General features: G+C 44.1%; 1 protein-coding gene across 2 annotated transcripts in view; it reads right to left on the bottom strand.

Moving 5' to 3' along the window:
- Nucleotides 1-9,299, bottom strand: part of NUP85 (nucleoporin 85) — a 31,739-nt gene extending 22,440 nt beyond the window's left edge. The window contains exons 1-3 of one of the 2 annotated variants that reach the window (XM_082705234.1): nucleotides 8,945-9,299; nucleotides 4,669-4,762; nucleotides 1,366-1,528 (exon numbers count right to left, since the gene is read on the bottom strand). In XM_082705234.1, the coding sequence (XP_082561360.1) occupies nucleotides 1,366-1,528; nucleotides 4,669-4,762; nucleotides 8,945-8,977 (290 nt within the window). In that variant the 5' untranslated portion in view covers nucleotides 8,978-9,299. The remainder of the gene's footprint in view (nucleotides 1-1,365; nucleotides 1,529-4,668; nucleotides 4,763-8,944) is intronic. The other variant, XM_082705235.1, reaches the window with a different exon arrangement.
- Nucleotides 9,300-18,952: the final 9,653 nt, after the last annotated feature.

Here is an 18,952-nt window from a genome sequence, read left to right as displayed (position 1 = left end):
CTGCTTCTCCCCACCCGCACCCCACCACTCTGCTGACTTGTGACCTCTGTCAAATAAATAAATAAAATCTTGGGGCGCCTGGGTGGATCAGTGGGTTAAAGCCTCTGACTTCGGCTTGGGTCATGATCCCAGGGTCCTGGGATCAAGCCCCGCATCAGGCTCTCTGCTCAGCAGGGAGCCTGCTTCCTCCTCTCTCTCTCTCTCTGCCTGCCTCTCTGCCTACTTGTGATCCCTACCTGTCAAATAAATAAACAAAATCTTAAAAAAAAAAAAAAAAGAAAAGAGAGAGAGACCAAGGAAAAAAAAACTAAATACAACGGGGCGCCTGGGTGGCTCAGTGGGTTGAGCAGCTGCCTTCGGCTCAGGTCATGATCTCAGTGTCCTGGGATTGAGTCCCGAGTCAGGCTCTCTGCTCGGCGGGGAGCCTGCTTCCCCGCCCCCGCCTGCCTCTCCGTCTACTTGTGATCTCTCTCTGTCAAATAAATAAATAAAATCTTTGTAAATAAATAAATAAATAAATAAATAAAACCTGAGTTGCAGCGGAGAAAAAAGGACCTTAGTGGAAAAACTGGTAAATTCAAATGAGGCCTTGAATCATAAGGCGTTGATGTTTCAGTTTCCTGGTTTAAGTAACAGTAACATGGTTATGTAGATATTAATGTAACAAAACTAAGTGAGGGATGCGCAGGAATCTTTAATTTTTGTACTTTTTCTGTTAAGTCCAAAATTAGTTCAAAATAAAGTCTTTAAAAAAGGAAACGGGCGCCTTGGTGGCTCAGTGGATTAAGCCTCTGCCTTCGGCTAAGGTCATGATCTCAAGGTCCTGAGATCAAGCCCCACATCAGGCTGACTGCTCATCAGGGAGCCTGCACCCTGCCCCACCACCTGCCTCTGCCTACTTGTGATATCCCTCTCTCTGTCAAATAAATAAATAAAACATTTAAAATAAATCATTAACTAATTAATTAGAAAGGAAATGACAAAACTAAACAAATATCCACAAGAAAGAAACTGGTTTAGTTACTAAGAAAAACAGTCCCCCCCCCCCCCCCCAAAAAAGAAAGACAGTTCTAAGGGGGCCTGGGTAGCATAGTAAGCTAAGCTACTGCCTTCAGCTCAGGTCAGGATTCTAGAGTACTGAAACGGAGCCCTGTGCCCCACCGTGTTGGGCTCCCTGTTCAGCTGGGAATCTGCTTCTCCTTCTCCCTCTGCCCTCCCCCACCACTCCTGTGCTTGCTCCCTCTCTCTCTCTCTCCCTCTCAAATAAATAAAAACCTTAAGGAAAAGAAAAAAGGAAAACAATGCATTTCATTTGGCTTTCATAATTTAGTTGTGAACTTCAGCACCTATCAGCAGCGAACTTACTGAGCTTTTCTGGATTTTCCAGTCAATTCTTCTTCAATTCTCTGGAGGCCCACAAAGATTCCATGGGATTCATTGAAGAGTTTTCTCAGGATCTGAGAGTAAACATCTATATCCTTTCGGATGATATAGATAAAGGGGCAGCCTGGCTTAGTCTCTGATTCTTCTAAAACAGAAAAAATTAACATCAATCATCATTACCCTCATACAAGAACTCACTTCAAAATTTTTTAAAATATTTTATTTATTTATTTGAGAGACAGAGAGAGATCACAAGTCCAGGGAAGGATAGAGAGAGAAGCAGACTCCCAGCTGAGCCAGAAGCCCAATTCGGGACTTGATTGCAGTACCCTGGGATCATGACCTGAGCCAAAGGCAGACACTTAACAGACGGGGCCACCCAGACGCACTAAATTTTTTTTAAGATTTTATTTATTTACTTGATAGAAAGAGAGAGAATGCGTGTGCACAAGTGGCAGGCAGAGGGAGAGGGAGAAGCAGGCTCCCTGATGAACAGGGAACCTAATGTGGGGCTCAATCCTAGGACTCTGGGATCATGACCTGAGCCCAAGGCAGATGCTTAACTGACTGAACCACCCAAGTACCTCTCACTTTAAATTTTTATTTATTTTTTGAAAGATTTTATTTATTTATTTGACAGACAGACATAGATCACAAGTAGGCAGAGAGGCAGGCAGAGAGAGAAGGGGAAGCAGGCTCCCCGCTGAGCAGAGCCGTGTGGGGCTTGATTCCAGGACCCTGAGATCCTGACCCGAGCTGAAGGCAGATGCTTAACCCATTGAGCCATCCAGGTGCCCCACACTTTAAATATTTAATTGAGTTATCTAATTACAAAAGCTTCAGCTTCTTTGCTACTGATTTCATGTTAAAAAGTATGAACTGAGGGTGTCTGGGTGGCTCAGTTGGTTGGGCATCTGCCCTTGGCTCAGGCTATGATCAGTGTGCTGGGATGGAGCCCCACATCAGGCTCTCTGCTCAGTAGGGAGTCTGCTTCTCCCTCTGCCCTTCAATGCCCCCCCGACTTGTGCTTCTCTCTCACTCCTGGGATCAAGTCCTACATCGGGCTCCCTGCTCAACAAGAATTCTGCTTCTTCCTCTACCTTTCCCCCCTGCTCATGAACTCTCTCTCAAATAAATAAAATCTCTAAAAAAAATTAAAGTCACTTAATATTAGCTTATGGATAAATAAATAAATAAATAATAAACTCAATAAATAAGATAAACCTACATCCGAGGGGCACCTGGGTGGCTCAGTCAGTTAAGCGTCTGCCTTCAGCTCAGACCATGATCGGAGTCCTAGAATAGCGCCCTGTGTTGAACTCCCTACTCAACAGTTGGCTTCTCCCTCTCCCTTGGCCCCTGGGCCCTGCTCGTGCATATACTCTTGCTCTCTCACAAATAAATAAATAAATAAATAAATAAATAATCTACAAAAAGGAAAAGACACCTAGAGCTGAAATTTTATATAACCTCAAATTCAAATAAATATTATTTCTATATTTCTTTGTACTGCCATTACCCCTAAAACAAAGAATCAAGAGTTGACTAAATTATTCTGTGGCAGTGATAAAAAAGGATCTATCATGAGAAATTATAAACCACCAACTTGTAGATATTTTATATAAAAGCTTCTTTTTTTTTTTTTAATGTTTCCTGTTCCTGGTTTTTTTTTTTTTTTTAATTTATTTGACAGAGATCACAGGTAGACAGAGAGGCAGGCAGAGAGAGGAGGAAGCAGGCTTCCTGCTGAGCAGAGAGCCCGATGCGGGGCTCGATCCCAGGACCCTGAGATCATGACCTGAGGCGAAGGCAGAGAATTTAACCCACTGAAAAAAAAAGCTTCTTGAAAAAACTGTGATGATGTTCAATGGCTTGTCTCTATCCAGATTTCAATAGACATAAACAAAAAGAAAGCCTCATGTTTCCAACAATGGAGGACAAACTAAAAATGCTGATAAGCTTTCCCATTAAGTATGAAAAGAGGCTGGACATATTCAAAGAAGGTTCTCTCCTGAGCAACTGTCCCTCTGGCAGCTTCTAGAGCTCTGCCAAGCTTGAGATATTTAATACTAAAATATGCCATAGGGGCGCCTGGGTGGCTCAGTGGGTTAAGCCGCTGCCTTCGGCTCGGGTCATGATCTCAGGGTCCTGGGATCGAGTCCCGCATCGGGCTCTCTGCTCAGCAGGGAGCCTGCTTCGTCCTCTCTCTCTGCCTGCCTCTCTGCCTACTTGTGATCTCTCTGTCAAATAAATAAATGAAATCTTTAAAATAAATAAATAAATAAATAAAAATAAAATAAAATATGCCATAAACATTTGGCAACATTACGGAGAACTGTTAATGAAAAATTAAGAAAAACTATACTGAAAAATAATTTTTTTAACTACATCACTTCAAAATGCAGGAACTGCATACCACATGATTTGCCAAAATTCTAAGACTTCCATTAGATTAATTCCCTCCTTATAGAAGAGGAAAGCCTCCACATTTGGATAAAGAACCTGTCAAATATTTGCAAGAAAATCTCTTCCAACATTTCCAGAGACTTCTCTTGAAATGGAGAAAGCAAAATCAAATATGAAAATTTAGCTTTCTCTTGCTAGTAGAAGAGTCTGTAACAGAAAGAAAAGATCCATGTCCAAAATCTGAAGGAGCTTAGAGAAAAAGGAAGAGTCATTTCACTCTCCAGATCTTCTGTGCTTTATATCAACAGCTAACAGAATTCATCAAGTTTAAAATACTACAAAAGCAAGGACTAGGGCACCTGGGTGGCTCAGTGGGTTGAGCCGCTGCCTTCCGCTCAGGTCATGATCTCAGGGTCCTGGGATCGAGTCCCGCATCGGGCTCTCTGCTCAGCAGGGGGCCTGCTTCCCTTCCTCTCTCTCTTCCTGCCTCTCTGCCTACTTGTGATCTCTATCTGTTAAAGAAATAAATAAAATCTTTAAAAAAAAAAAAAAAAGCAAGGACTATGAGGACTATGCGGAAACTGTTCCACGGTTTCATGGAAAGGGGGCTGCTGTGAAGGGAATTTAGTCATTCTGGACAAGGGGAAAAAACTTGAAATTTTTAAATATAAAGGAACACCACAAACATTACTAATTTTTTTTCCTGTACTCAACATGTTCCAGATCCCATAAATTAATGAAAATATTAAATAGGTAACGGTTTAAAAATGAAAGTGGTACAAAGTTAAGTTCAACTGATTCTTGCTTTAGTTAGTTAAATCTGAGAATAAAACAAATATGCCAAGATGGATAACCTAGAAGAAAAAAACAAAAACCTACCTTTTTTGTTGAAGGAGGTTTCACACACCAGCATCTCCCCTGGACCCCAATCAAAACACATTTGCTTCTTCTTTGAATTCACTCCTGGAATCAACTAGTTTAAAAAAAAAAAAAAAGGCACAGACACTTACTTTTACTAAAGGCTTTGTTTTCTTTTTTCTTTTTTTTAAAAGATTTTATTTATTTATTTGACAGAAAACACAAGTGGGCAGAGAGGCAGGCAGAGAGAGAGAGAGAGAGAGAGAGAAGCAGGCTCTGCACTGAGCAGAGAGCCCAATGTGGGGCTCGATCCCAGGACCCTGGGATCATGACCTGGGCTGAAGGCAGAGGCTTTAACCCGCTGAGCCACCCAGGTGCCCCTAAAGGGTTTGTTTTCAAATGCTTTGCAAGCAGAGCCCTAGAAATAAGTGGTCATGAAAGTTAGGCACTAATCTATGAATACAGCTAAGTGTGGTTGAAATCAGCCCAGTCTGTTAAGACCCTGAATAAGCAAGTAAGCTTTCCTGAGCACCTCAACCCAGCCTGCCACTTTGCAAGTGTTGACAAAATGGAGAGCTATCCTTAATCAACTGCTATATTGTAATTTAACGTTCTACAGTTCAGAAAAAGGGAATTTTTTAAAAAAGAGAAAAGAAATTGAACTGTTTGGGGCGCCTAGTTGGCTCAGTTGGTTAAGCCTCTGCCTTCAGCTCAGGTTGTGATCCCCAGGGTCCTGGATTGAGTCCCGCATCAGGTTCAGAAACAGGAACCTGCATCTCCCTCTATTCAGAGGGAATAAATTCCTCAAGAATAAATAAATATTTAAAAATAAAAAGAAACTGAACTGTTTGTTACTTACTAAAAGGAGCCCTCCAATACCATGGCTTCTGTGCCATCTCTCTCTCTCTTTTTTTAAAGATTTTATTTATTTATTTGACAGAGACAGATCACAAGTAGGCAGAGAGGCAAGCAGGGTTGCAGGGGAAGCAGGCTCCCTGCTGGGCAGACAGCCGGATGCGGAACTCCATCCCAGGACCCCAGGATCATGACCCGAACCGAAGTCAGAGGCTTCAACCGACTGAGCCACCCAGGTGCCCCTGTGCCATCCCTTTGATAAAGACTCAATTCTTCTCTCCAACTCAGATCAACCCCTTTGAGCCTCAGCCTCATATATCCAACTACCTAATTCACACCTTTATAGGTTACTTAACCTCTAGAGCTATATTCATAACATCAGAACTAAAAAAAAACTCTTGATGCTCACCTCCAAGTCTCATTCCATTCTGCCACTAGGACAAAGCCTTCCTCAAATGTTATGAGTAATCTTTGATTCTTCACTTTCCCTTACCACCTTTGTCCTATCAGTAAATCCTGTCCTACTCTTAAATAAGCCTAAATCCAACCACTTACCATGTCTACCAGTCTAACCCAAGCCACCATCAACTCTCAAATGACTATCCTACATGGTTATTACCTTGCCCTATAAATGGATAAAACCTCACAAGACGGGACACCTGGGTGGCTCAGTTTATCGGAGTGCTGGGATGGAGTCTGAGTCCTGCATCTGGCCTCCTGCTCGGGAAGTCTGCTTCTTTACCTGCTGCTCTTTCTCTTTCTTTCTTCTTCTCTCCCCCCCCCCATAAATTAATAAATAAATAAAATTTTAAAGATTAAAAAAGCTCCCAAGGGGGCGCCTGGGTGGCTCAGTGGGTGAAGCCGCTGCCTTCGGCTCAGGTCATGATCTCAGAGTCCTGAGATCGAGTCCCACATCGGGCTCCCTGCTCAGCGGGGAGCCTGCTTCCCTCTCTCTCTCTCTCTGCCTGCCTCTCCATCTACTTGTGATTTCTCTCTGTCAAATAAATAAATAAAATCTTTAAAAAAAAAAAAAAAAAAGCTCCCAAGGGCAGGAGATTCCGGGATTCTCATTCACTGCTTAGAAGAGACCCTGGCACAAAGATGGCACGCCATAAGTATTTTTTGGCAGAGAAGAAATGTGGCTGGCAATAATCTGGTCTAAAGACAAGTGCAGGGGGCGCCTGGGTGGCTCAGTGGGTTAAAGCCTCTGCCTTCGGCTCAGGTCATGATCCCAGGGTTCTGGGATCAAGCCCCGCATTGGGCTCTCTGCTCAGCAGGGAGCCTTCTTCCTCCTCTCTCTCTCTGCCTACTTGTGATTTCTGTCTGTCAAATAAATGAATAAAATCTTTAAAAATAAATAAATAAATAAATAAATAAATAAAAAATAAAGAGTCCTGCATCAGGCTCTCTGCTCAGCAGGGAGCCTGCTCCCCGCCCTCCCCTCTCTCTGCCTGCCTCTGTGCCTACTTGTGATATCTCTCTCTCTCTGTGTCAAATAAATGAATAAAATCTTTTAAAAAAGGAAAAAAAGGACAAGTGCAGTTAGTTCTGAGGAAGGGCTAATGCTGTCATTTAACAACTAAGCAATGTCTAATAAGTCGTTATCTGTACTGTATTCTAGAAATACAACACTGTATACTACAGTTACTACCCTCCAAAAGCTAGCAGTCTACTGAGGAAGTCCAATTTAAAAAAAAAAAAAAACAGGCAGTGGGCGCCAGGTAGCTCAGTGGGTTAAGCCTCTGCCTTCGGCTTGGGTCATGATCTCAGGGTCTTGGGATGGAGTCCTGCATCGGGCTCTCTGCTCAGCATGGAGCCTGCTTCCTCCTCTCTCTCTGCCTGCCTCTCTGCCTACTTGTGCTCTCTCCCTGTCAAACAGATAAATAAAATCTTAAACAAACAGGCAGTAAGAAAAGTGGGAAAATGGAAAATGCTAGGGGCGCCTGGGTGGCTCAGTTGTTAGCGTCTGCCTTCAGCTCAGGTCATGATCCCAGGGTCCTGGGATCGAGCCCCCCATCAGGCTCCCTGCTCTGTGGGAAGCCTGCTTCTCCCTTTCCCACACCCCCTGCTTGTATTCCCTCTAGCACTGTGTATCTTTCTGTCAAATAAAAAAATAAAATCTTTTTAAAAAAAGAAAGAAAGAAAACACCTCTCTGTAAGGCTGTGTCAACAAGGTCAATCAATTTCCTTCCTGGTCTCCTCAACACCAGCGTGTAGCTGAGCTATGACAAGTCCATTACCACTGCTGGTGTTAAAAATATGCTTGGCTCATCTTCATTCAATTTGTAAAAGCAAGGCTCAGTATCAAAGTAGTGACTCCTCAGGGTTGTGCAGGTTACTAGAAAGGGGCCCCCATCAAAAGACTCTGATATAAGAGGAGGAGGGAAAGGCAAGATGATGTCTGAAAAAGTTACAGTGATTCTGATATTCTAATTTTTCTTCCCACCGAGCCTTGATATATAACATTTAAAGTAATTTATATGGGTCTTAAAATTTTAACACGCTACAATAGTAAGTTTTATAGAGTAACATTAACTGCTATTTACAATCTCATGCCTCCTTTTGTCCAGTTAGCTTTGAAATGACCCCATCTTTGGTTTTGTCAGGCACTGCTTTTCCATCTGTTGGCTTTAGCAGAAAACTGCAGGCATCTCAACCTTCTCAAAAGCAATAAATCCAAGATCAGGCAACCTGCAGTTCAGCGAAGCTTCCCACTTACCAAGAGCAAAGAGGTGCAGACCAAGCCAATAATGGACAGAAATATTTGCCCTAGCCAGCAAGGTAAGGGAAGGCTTTCCCGAGGGAGAGGGGGCTGGTTCTTGCATTTGAAAAGGGAGGAGATAGAGAAAAAGAGAGGGTTCCAAGGGGAGGGTCGGTAGGTATCTCCTATCTATACGCCAGGAATCTATTTTCGAACATCACAGATCGTTCACATTTGGCACTCTCTTCAAAGTCCAGACAGAACTGAAAGCAAGCAGGGCAGTAGGTACAAAAAGTCTCCGGGAACAAATACTTCTAGCAAATCCTGGGCCAGCACGGCACAAGAAGCAGCAGAAGCCAAGCCCATGGTGTTGCCATGTGAAGCTTAGTTCTGCGGAAGATAAAAGCCCCTTCGACCTCGGCTGGGTTGGAGCCCGCTCACTAGAGCACTAGTCCAACGGGAGAAGCGACGGAAGTGGGATGGGAAAGTCGGGAAGACAAGAGAGGGTGAGGGATGGAGTGAGGCCTCCGAGCCAGGCGTTTCTGAGGATACAAAGAAAGAGTAGACACCAAGCGACCACTGCGACCCGAACACGAGCACCTAGCTAATGGGACCTCCGAACTGCGGCTACTGAGCTGAGGGAGGAGGCCAGGAGCCTCGCGGGAGGTAGACAAGCCTACAGTGACAAAGCAGACACAATCCTCGGACCGCAAAGGCAAGACTGTTGGCGGGCGCCCTTACAGTGACGGTCGGCTCGCCGTCGAGCTCCTCCATAGCGCCTCGCCTCAGCCCCCTGGAACTAGCGCGGCCGCGGACGCTCCCGGCTCAGGCCTCCCGCTCACAGCCGCCTGAGAGAGAGGACCCCCCCCTGGCGAGCGCCTCGTGCACTGCCTGCGGGTCCAAGCGCCCAACGCCGCAGGGGCCTCTCCTCTCGGCCACGATCTTCCCTCCGCGACACTCTACACATGTCCCTCCTTCCTGGCCGGCGACAACGCGACAAGGAGAACAGAGCCAGAGCAACCGGCCCACACAGTAACCCTTCAGCTCGCTCAGGCGCCGCTGCGGACAGCCCCGCGCCGTGCCGGGAAAAGGCCCCCGGAGAGGGCGGGAGCCGCGGCAGTGCGGCTGCGCGTGCGCGGACTGGGGCGGCTGCTCTGGGGTGAGCCCAGGGCCTGAAGCCGCGGTGAGCGAGCCCGTGCTATCTGTCGACTCTGGCTGTGCTCGCCTCTGTTGGGTCTGCAAGTTAAGGTTGTCGCAGCTGCTTCTCTGAACAGTGTCCAGTCCTTGCCCAGTCCCCGTCGGTGCACTGGGCTTGGGTACGAAGGCGGATGCCGCCCACTCCCACCCCCAAAACGCTCGTAAGGCACGCAGACAAAATTAAAGCGGCTGAAACAACTGTGAAATCGAGACAGCTGGGCTAGCTTAATTAAATACAAATACTAGTTTGTTGTCTCACCAAAGCAGAGCAGAAAAGAGGACTCAAATCAGGGAATCCCAGACCTTGTTATGGAAAGCTCAGAAGTGCTCCAGTGACTTAAAGGAGTGATTTATTTCGTAAATGCCATATTTGCAAATACACAGGGAAGAGAACAGGACTTTCTAAGTTAGCAAATAAGTTTTTTAACGAATTGAAGATAATAAGTCTTAGGAAATACTGTCTGAAAATGTAGCAGCTGCTTTTATTTAGAGAAGAAATTTGATCTGAAAACAAAACAATTTCAAAACGCTCCCTTCCCCGAGGTTCTTCTGAACAGCGTATTTGAATGGGTAGAAAAAGAGGACTTGGAGTGATTAGGAAAATCCTGTCACACCAATAGTTCGTTCTTTTGAAGTACAGATTGTGAAGCAAGGGAAGAAAAATCCTTGTCTCTGAAGACTGCCATCCATAGGATGAACTTTAATGCAGTTTTGCACAAAATTCTGCACTGTTCTACCGTCTGTGTCTTAATGCATTTTCCAAATGTTTCAGTTTCACTGATCTGAGTATTTCGAACAGCAGTGGTGTAGCTACGAAGTATGAGGAAAGTATTCATGCCCATTTTCCAGGGAGTAAAAAGAGTCCTAATATTTTCTGAAAGTAAAACGAACATTCAGGGGGTGCCTGGCTGGCTCTGTCAGTAAAGCATGCAACTTTTCTTTTTCCTTTTTTTTTCTTGGGGGGGGGGCATGTGATTTTTTATCATATCGAGTATAACGATTACTTAAAAATAAAATCTTGGGGGGCACCTGGGTGGCTCAGTGGGTTAAAGCCTCTGCCTTCGCAGCTCAGGTCATGATCCCAGAGTTCTGGGATCGAGCCCCACATCGGGCTCTTTGCTCGGCAGGGAGCCTGTTTCCCTCTCTATCTCTGACTGTCTTTCTGCCTACTTGTGATCTCTGTCTGTCAAATAAATAAATAAAATCTTTAAATAAAAAAAAATAAAATAAAATCTTGGAGGGGCACTGGGTGGCTCAGTGGGTTAAGCCTCTGCCTTTGGCTTGGGTCATGATGCCAGGGTCCTGGGATCAAGCCCTGCATCCTGCTCTCTGCTCAGTGGGGAGCCTACTTCCCCTGCCTCTCTGTCTGCCTTCCTGCCTACTTGTGATCTCTGTCAAATAAATAAAATCTTTTAAAAAGTAATAATAAAATCTTGGAGTGTCTGGGTGGCTCAGTGGGTTAAAGCCTCTGCCTTCCGCTCAGGTCATGATCCCAGCATCGGGCTCTCTGCTCAGCAGGGAGCCTGCTTCCTCCTCTCTCTTTCTGCCTGCCTCTCTGCCTACTTGTGATCTCTGTCAAATAAATAAAATCTTTTTAAAAATACAATAAAATAAAATCTTAGGGTGCCTGTGTGGCAATGATTTAAACATCGGACTCTTGATTTTAGTTAAGATCATAATTCAGGTGGTGAGATCAAGCCTGGAATGGGGCTCTGCCTTTAGCATGGAACCTGCTTAAGATTCTTTCTCTCCTTCTCCTTTCACCTCTCCCCCACTCTCTCACTCTCTCTCAAAAAATAAAATTAATTAAAAATAATAATAAAGGGGGCACCTGGGTGACTCAGTGGGTTAAGCCACTGCCTTCGGCTCAGGTCATGATCTCAGGGTCCTGGGATCAAGCCTCGCATCGGGCTCTCTGCTCAGCAGGGAGCCTGCTTCCCCCTCTTTCTCTGCCTGCTTCTCTGTCTACTTGTGATCTTTCTCTCTGTCAAATAAATAAATAAAATCTTTTAAAAAATGATAATAATAATAATAAAGGGGCACCTGGGTGGCTTAGTTAAGTATCTGCCTTCGGCTTGGGTCATACCAGGGTCCTGGGATCTGGTCCTGCCTCAGGCTCCTTGCTCAATGGGGAGCCAGCTTCTCTCTCTTGCACTGTCCTTCTCCCCCGCCCCCACTGCTCATGCTCTCTCTGTCTCACTCTCTCAAATAAATGTAATCTTAAAAAAGAATAATAACAGGATGAAAGACCAAAAAGAAAAACCACCTTTCTCAAAGGGAGACCTGAGAAAAAAAACTATTTGAATGACAAAAGACCTTGGAAAATTTTAGTAGTATAGCTTCTTGATATTTTAAAACTGTCTTTGGGGCGCCTTGGGTGCCTTAGTGGGTTGGGCCTCTGCCTTCGGCTCAGGTCATGGTCTCAGGGTCCTGGGATCGAGACCCACATCAGGCTCTCTGCTCAACAGGGAGTCTGCTTCCCCCCCTCCCTCTGCCTGGCTCTCTGCCTACTTGTGATTCTGTGTGTGTGTCAAATAAATAAATAAAATCTTAAAAAAAAAAACAAAAACCTGTCATTTGTAAGGTGTCTGGCTGGCTCAGTCAGTACAGCATGTGACTCTTGAGCCTGGGGTTGTGCATTCAAGCCCCACGTTGGGTGTAGTGATTACTTAAAGATTAAAAAAAATTCCTGAAAAGACTCATTTGAAAATAAGAGAAGCATTGAAATTGTCTGACTTAGGGCTGGATAATACTGGGAAAACGTATTGGAAAAGTTTTGGCGGCGCTTGGGTGGCTTGGTTGGTTGGCATCTGCCTTCGACTCAGATCATGGTCTCAGGGTCTTGGAATTGAGCCCTGTGTCCTGCTCCCTGCTCAGCAGGGATTCTGCTTCTCTCTCTTCCTTTGCCCCTCCCCCCTGCTCACAAGCGCTCTCTCTCAAATGAATAAATAAATATATATATATTTTTTAAAGGAAGATGTCAGGCTCCATTCTAGGACCTTGGGATCATGACCTGAGTTGAAGGCAGATGCTTAACCAACTGAGCCACCCAGGCGCCCCAAGAATGATGTTTCAATTACATAGTTTATAAATCCTCTTTCTCTTGGGGCACCTGGGTGGTTCAGTCATTAAGCGTCTGCCTTTGGCTCAGGTCATAATCCCAGGGTTCTGAGATTGAGCCCCCCAACAGTCTCCCTGCTCAGTGGGAAGCCTGCTTCTCTCTCTCCCACTCCCCCTGCTTGTGTTCCCTCTCTTGCTCTGTCTTCTATCAAGTTAATAAAATCTTTTTAAAAAATCCCCTTTTTCTTTTATATAATCATAAAGGAATACTTCTGGAAAAAACAGATGACCAGTATACAAATCTTTTTGTCTTCTTTGTCCTCCCCAGGCTGCTCCTCTCCTTATATCGGTTGGTTTAACTCCTGAATTCCTGTATCTATACTGAAGACTCTTCAATTATGCAAGAGAAATTTCAACCTGTGGTATATGAGAACCCAAGAAAGACAGAAAGAATAAAATATGTTTGGAGTCAAATGAAAATCTCCTAAAACAGAACATATTTATTGCCCAAAAGTCAAACCAGAAATCACTTTCAGTCACTCCAAAGTCAAACTAAGAATCATTCTCAGATCAAGCCAGAAGAATTGTGCTCTAGCACAATAGCTGTAGATGTGGCCTATATAAAAGTGCTAAGTGGATACATTTCATCCATCCTAGTAAAATCAAATAAATCTCCCTAGCCTACAGAGGAATAAATACATAATTGTATCAAGCAACATAACTATTTTGGAAACAAGGTAGAAACCTACAATCAAGAGGGGGGCCTGGGTGGCTCAGTTAGTTAAGCATCTGCCTTTGGCTCAGGTCATGAACCCGGGGGCCTGGAATCCAGACCTCCCTCCATGGCATCTCGCTCCCTGCTCAGTGGGGAGTCTGATTCTGCCACTCCCCCTGCTTGTGCTCTCTCACTCTCATTCTGCCCACTCTCAAATAAATAAATAAGTAAATAAAATCTTAAAAAAAAACAACAATAAACTTCGGCACCTGGGTGGCTCAGTGGGTTGAGCTTCTGCCTTCGGTTCGGGTCTTGGTCTTGGTGTCCTGGAATTGAGTCCCACATCGGGCTCTCTGCTAGGTGGGGAGCCTGTGTGTCCCCCCGCCCCCGATCTGCTGCCTCTCTACCTACTTGTGATCTCTCTCTCTCTAATAAATAAATAAATTCTTTTTTAAAAACTTTATTTCAAATAACTTCAGTACAAAAATGGTACACAAATTTTTATCTGTGCTATACATAACAAAAAAAATTTCTCCTATTGACCTATTGGACCAGAAAATTCTATGTTGTAAGAGCTGTCCTGTGCATTGCAGGATGTTTAGAATCCCTGGCTTTTACCCACTAGATGCCATTAATACCCCTCAACAATTTTAACAACTGAAAGTGTCTCTAGGTATTCTCAGTGTTCCCTAGGGGACAAAAATCACCTCTGCTAAGAATTGCTGGTATCAATGTTCGACGGTAGAGGAACAGAGGAACAACTAAATCTAACAGCAATGAAATTGCTTAGCTATTTCAAAGAACCATGAAGAACATGGAAAACTCTCTCAAGATGTTTTAAAATGTTCACCTTTTTGTCCCTATAATTGTATTTCCAGGAAATGATCAAGGACATTTTGAATAATGACCAGAAAAAGGAAGTAATCTAAATGTCCCACAGAAAAGCCTTATGTAATCATTAAAAGGTAATTGTAGCAAAATTTTATGAAAATAAAAGTAAAATTTCATAAAAAATAAAAGATATCTATCAATATTCATATAGAAAAAAAGACTAGGAAAGAAGGGCACCTGGCTGGCTAAATTGGTAGAGCACGTGACTCTTGGTCTCAGGGTCATGAGTTTGAGCCCCACACTGGTTGTAGAGATTACTTCAAAAGAGAATTTTGGGGGTGCCTGGGTGGCTCAGTGGATTAAGCCGCTGCCTTCAGCTCAGGTCGTGATCCCAGTGTCCTGGGATCGAGCCCCGCATCGGGCTCTCTGCTCAGCGGGGAGCCTGCTTCCCCTTCTCTCTCTGCCTAACTCTCTGCCTACTTGTGATCTCTCTCTGTCAAATAAATAAATAAAATCTTAAAAAAAAAAAAAAAGAGAATTTTGGGCGCCTGGATGCCTCAGTCCTTAAGTGTCTGCTTTTGGCTCGGATCATGATCCCAGTGTCCTGGCATCGAGCCCCATATCAGTCTCCCTGCTTGGCGGGAAGCCTGCTTCTGCCTCTCCCACTCCCCCAGCTTGTGTTCCTTCTCTCGCTGTTTCTCTCTGTCAAAAAATAAATAAGATCTTAAGTAAAAAAAAAAAAAAAAGAGAGAGAGAGAGTGTGTCTTAAAAAAAAAAAAAAGAAAGAAAGAAAGAAAGACTAGCAGGAGTGAGTATTGCTACCTTAACATAAAAAAAAAGTCATCTTTCAGGGTGCCTGGGTGGCTCAGTGGGTTAAAGCCTCTGACTTCAGCTCAGATCATGATCCCAGGGTCCTGGGATCAAGCCCTGCATTGGGCTCTCTGCTCAACAGGGAGCCTGCTTCCTCATCTCTCTCTGCCTGCCTCTCTGCCTACTTGTGATCTCTGTCAAATAAACAAAATCTTTCAAAAAAAAAAAGTCCTCTTTTAGCATGTTTACCAGATAATTTTAAATACAAAAGTAAACCAAAAATTTTTCTACAGCATATTACAATTAACATTTCTACAATTATATAAAGACATTTACATGTGGATAAAGACCAAATTAAAATTGAGAGACAAGGAGCACCTGCGTGGCAAGTTGGTTAAGTATCAGACTCTTGATTTCAGCTCAGGTCATGATCTTAGGGTTCTGAGATAAGGCCCCAAATAGGACTCCACACTGAGCAAAGAGTGGGCTTCAGACTCTCCCTTTCCCTCCCCTTCCGCCCCTCCCCCTTCTCCCCACCCCTGCACCTTTGCTCACAGGTGTGCATGCGCACGCACACTCAAGTAAATAAAAGCTTTAAAAATAAATAAATAACATTGAAAAATAAGTGGACAAAATTGAGAGATAAGTGTGATATTATGGGAATGTGAAGGAATTAAAATATTTTATCCTTTATTTACTTATTTATAAGTATTTATAAATTATTTACTTATTTACTTATTATAAATTATTTACTTATTTATAAGTGTAGCCGCCACACCCATTGTGAAGCTTGAATCCACAACCCCAAGATCATGAGTTGCATGCTCTACCAACTGAGCCAGCCAGGCGTCCCCCCAATTTTTATTCCTTTGAAAAATAATTCCCGGGATGCCTAGGTGGCTCAGTGGGTTACACATCTGCCTTTGACTCAGGTCATGAGCCCAGGGTCCTGGGATCAAGTCCCACATCAGGCTTCTTGCTCAGCAGGGAGCCTGCTTCTCCCTGTGCCTGCCACCCCCGGTCCTGTGTTCACCCCACCCTCAACAAATAAATAAAATCTTTTAAAAATAAAATGAGCCTTGGGGCGCCTGGGTGGCTCAGTGGGTTAAAGCCTCTGCCTTCAGCTCGGGTCATGGTCCCAGGGTCCTGGGATCGAGCCCCACATCAGGCTCTCTGCTCAGCAGGGAGCCTGCTTCCTCCTCTCTCTCTGCCTGCCTCTCTGCCTACTTGTGATCTCTGTCTGTCAAATAAATAAATAAAATCTTTAAAAATAAAAAAAATTAAAAAAAAATAAAATGAGCCTGGGTGGCTCATTTGTTAAATGTCTGCCTTTGCCTCAGGTCATGATCCCAGGGTTCTGGGATCCAGCCCCACATCGGACTCCCTGCTCAGCGGGAAGCCTGCTTCTCCCACTCGCTCTACTTGTGTTCCCTGTCGCTATGTCTCTCTGTCAAACAAATAAATAAAATCTTTTTTTTTTTTTTAATAAAGATTTTATTTATTTATTTGACAGAGAGAGATCACAAGTAGGCATAGAAGCAGGCAGAGAGAGAGAGGAGGAAGCAGGCTCCCTGCTGAGCAGAGAGCCCGATGTGGGACTCGATCCCAGGACCCTGAGACCACGACCCGAGCCGAAGGCAGCGGCTTAACCCACTGAGCCACCCAGGCTCCCAAATAAATAAAATCTTTAACAAAAAATAAAAATAAAAATAATTCCCTGGAACACCTGAGTGACTGTCATTTGGGCATCTGACTCTTGATTTCAGACCAGGTCTTAATCTCAGGGTGATGAGTTCAAGCCCCACATTGGGCTCTGCACTAGGCGCGGACCCTACTTAAAAAAACAGGGACACTTGTGCGGCGCAGTCGGTTAAGTGTAGGCCTTCGGCTCGCTTGGGTCATGATCCCAGGGTCCTGGAACCGAGCCCCGTGTCGTGTTCCCTGCCCGTGGATATCCTACTTCTCTCTTTTCCTCTGCTGCTCCCCCTTCTCATGCGCTAGCTCTCTCCCTCCATCAAAGAAATGAAAAAGCTGTAAAAAATTTTTAAAAATTACAAAACTACAAAATAAAAATAAAAGTAATTTCCTGATAAATGTTTTTTTTTTAAAGATTTTATTTATTTATTTGACAGAGAGAAATCACAAGTAGATGGAGAGGCAGGCAGAGAGAGAGGAAGGGAAGCAGGCCCCCTGCTGAGCAGAGAGCAGGACTTGATCCCAGGACCCTGAGATCATGACCTGAGCCGAAGGCAGCGGCTTAACCCACGGAGCCACCCAGGCGCCCCTCCTGATAAATGTTTTAAACACATACATCTACATATGTATATTGATATGTATGTATATGTATATTGATACATATATAGATACATACATATGTGCACATACACAAATAAGGCCTTATTTGTGAGAACTTGCTTTATAGCCCCATGTAAGACTTCAAGTTGAGAAATAAAATGATAAATGTGACAAAGTCACTACTGGAGGAGTAAAAGCTGTTCTAGTCCTGTGGCTCTCAAATTTCAGGGAGCTTCAGAATTATCTAGAGTGCTTGTTAAACCACTGACTCGTGGACTCTATCAACAGAGCTTCTTTTTTTTTTTTTTAAGATTTTATTTATTTATTTGACAGAGAGAAATCACAAGTAGATGGAGAGGCAGGCAGAGAGAGAGAGAGGGAAGCAGGCTCCCTGCCGAGCAGAGAGCCCGATGCGGGACTCGATCCCAGGACCCTGAGATCATGACCTGAGCCGAAGGCAGCGGCTTAACCCACTGAGCCACTCAGGCGCCCCTCAACAGAGCTTCTTATTCGGAAGGTCTAGGGTACCACCCAGGGATTTGCACTTCTACCCAATTCACAAGTAGAGGTGATGTTGTTGCCCAAGGGACCACTGTTCGAGAACCATTCTGCCAGTTATCTTCTCCACTGCAGGATGAGCAGAATCACTCACAAACAGGAGCTTGAAGAGTATAGATATATATTTTTTAAAAATTTAATTCATTTATCTGAGAGAGAGAGAGATATAGCAAGAGAGGGAATACAAGCAGGGGGAGTGGGAGAAGGAGAAGCAGGCTTCCAGAAGAGCAAGGAGCCCGATGTGGGGCTCGATCCCAGGACCCTGGGATCATGACCTGAGCTGAAGGCAGAGGCTTTAACCCACTGAGCCACCCAGGTGCACCAATTTCTGTTCATTTTATGGAGCAAACAGCTTTGAGTCACTGGGCCCTGCTGGAGTCTAGAAATGGACAGAGATGGACAGAGAAGGACTGGAGCATTAACAGGTTCAAATACATTGTCATTCTAGTGTAGAAGCTGCATTCAGGAAACCCACTGCAGGCACTTTTGGTTTTCTCATGACAAGTACTATGTAAGTATTGTATTGCTCTGTCAGTAAATATTTACCCATCACTGGGTCTCAGGACTTTGTTACCTGCCGAGACTACAAAGATGAATAGCCATGATACCTGCCTTCAAAAAGGTCCTTACAGGGCCATCCTCTAACTCATGTGTGGGCGATACGTATATTACTACATAGTGATGTATGGTATTGTGATGTGGGACAATATTTCCCTACAGTTATACCCCAGCTGACACATTTAAAGTGCAATATAGCAGGTTCTTGGCTTTGGCTGTTGGCACTATCTTGAGTCCCATCTTTGCCATGACGCAAAGATAGAAAGCTGGAAGTTTTCTATAATATCACTGTTCTGCCTCCAGATTTCCTGCAGTATTTAGGCATTCAGTATTCAGTGTTCTTACAGTGTTCACACACATAGCTCAAGGACTCAACTAACCTTTGTTAGAATGGGAAGGAAATTTGATGTTATAAACTACACGCTTTAGTTGTCTATGTTATACATTCAGTTACGTGTTTCTTGGGGTTTTTCGCAAAGACTTAAAGCTCTAAATAAGACTCTGTGATTCTTGTTTTCCTACTACTTGTAGGAATATTGTTTTTTCTTTGGCAGCTGGCCCTGAGAAGTACCTTGCAGCAGGTTTACCCTACCCTTACTTACCTTCTAACACCAATTGTTGATATTTAATTAGATTTCTAGAGGAACGAGGCCTTTCTTTGCCCAAGTTCCTACTCAACCCCTAATGGTGAAAACACTCACCACACAGCTCTCCTCCTCACTTAC

Source organism: Mustela nivalis (genome assembly GCF_964662115.1).
Source record: "Mustela nivalis genome assembly, chromosome: 17".
NCBI classification, from domain to species: Eukaryota; Metazoa; Chordata; class Mammalia; order Carnivora; family Mustelidae; genus Mustela; species Mustela nivalis.
This window is presented reverse-complemented; position numbering and strand designations above follow the sequence as displayed.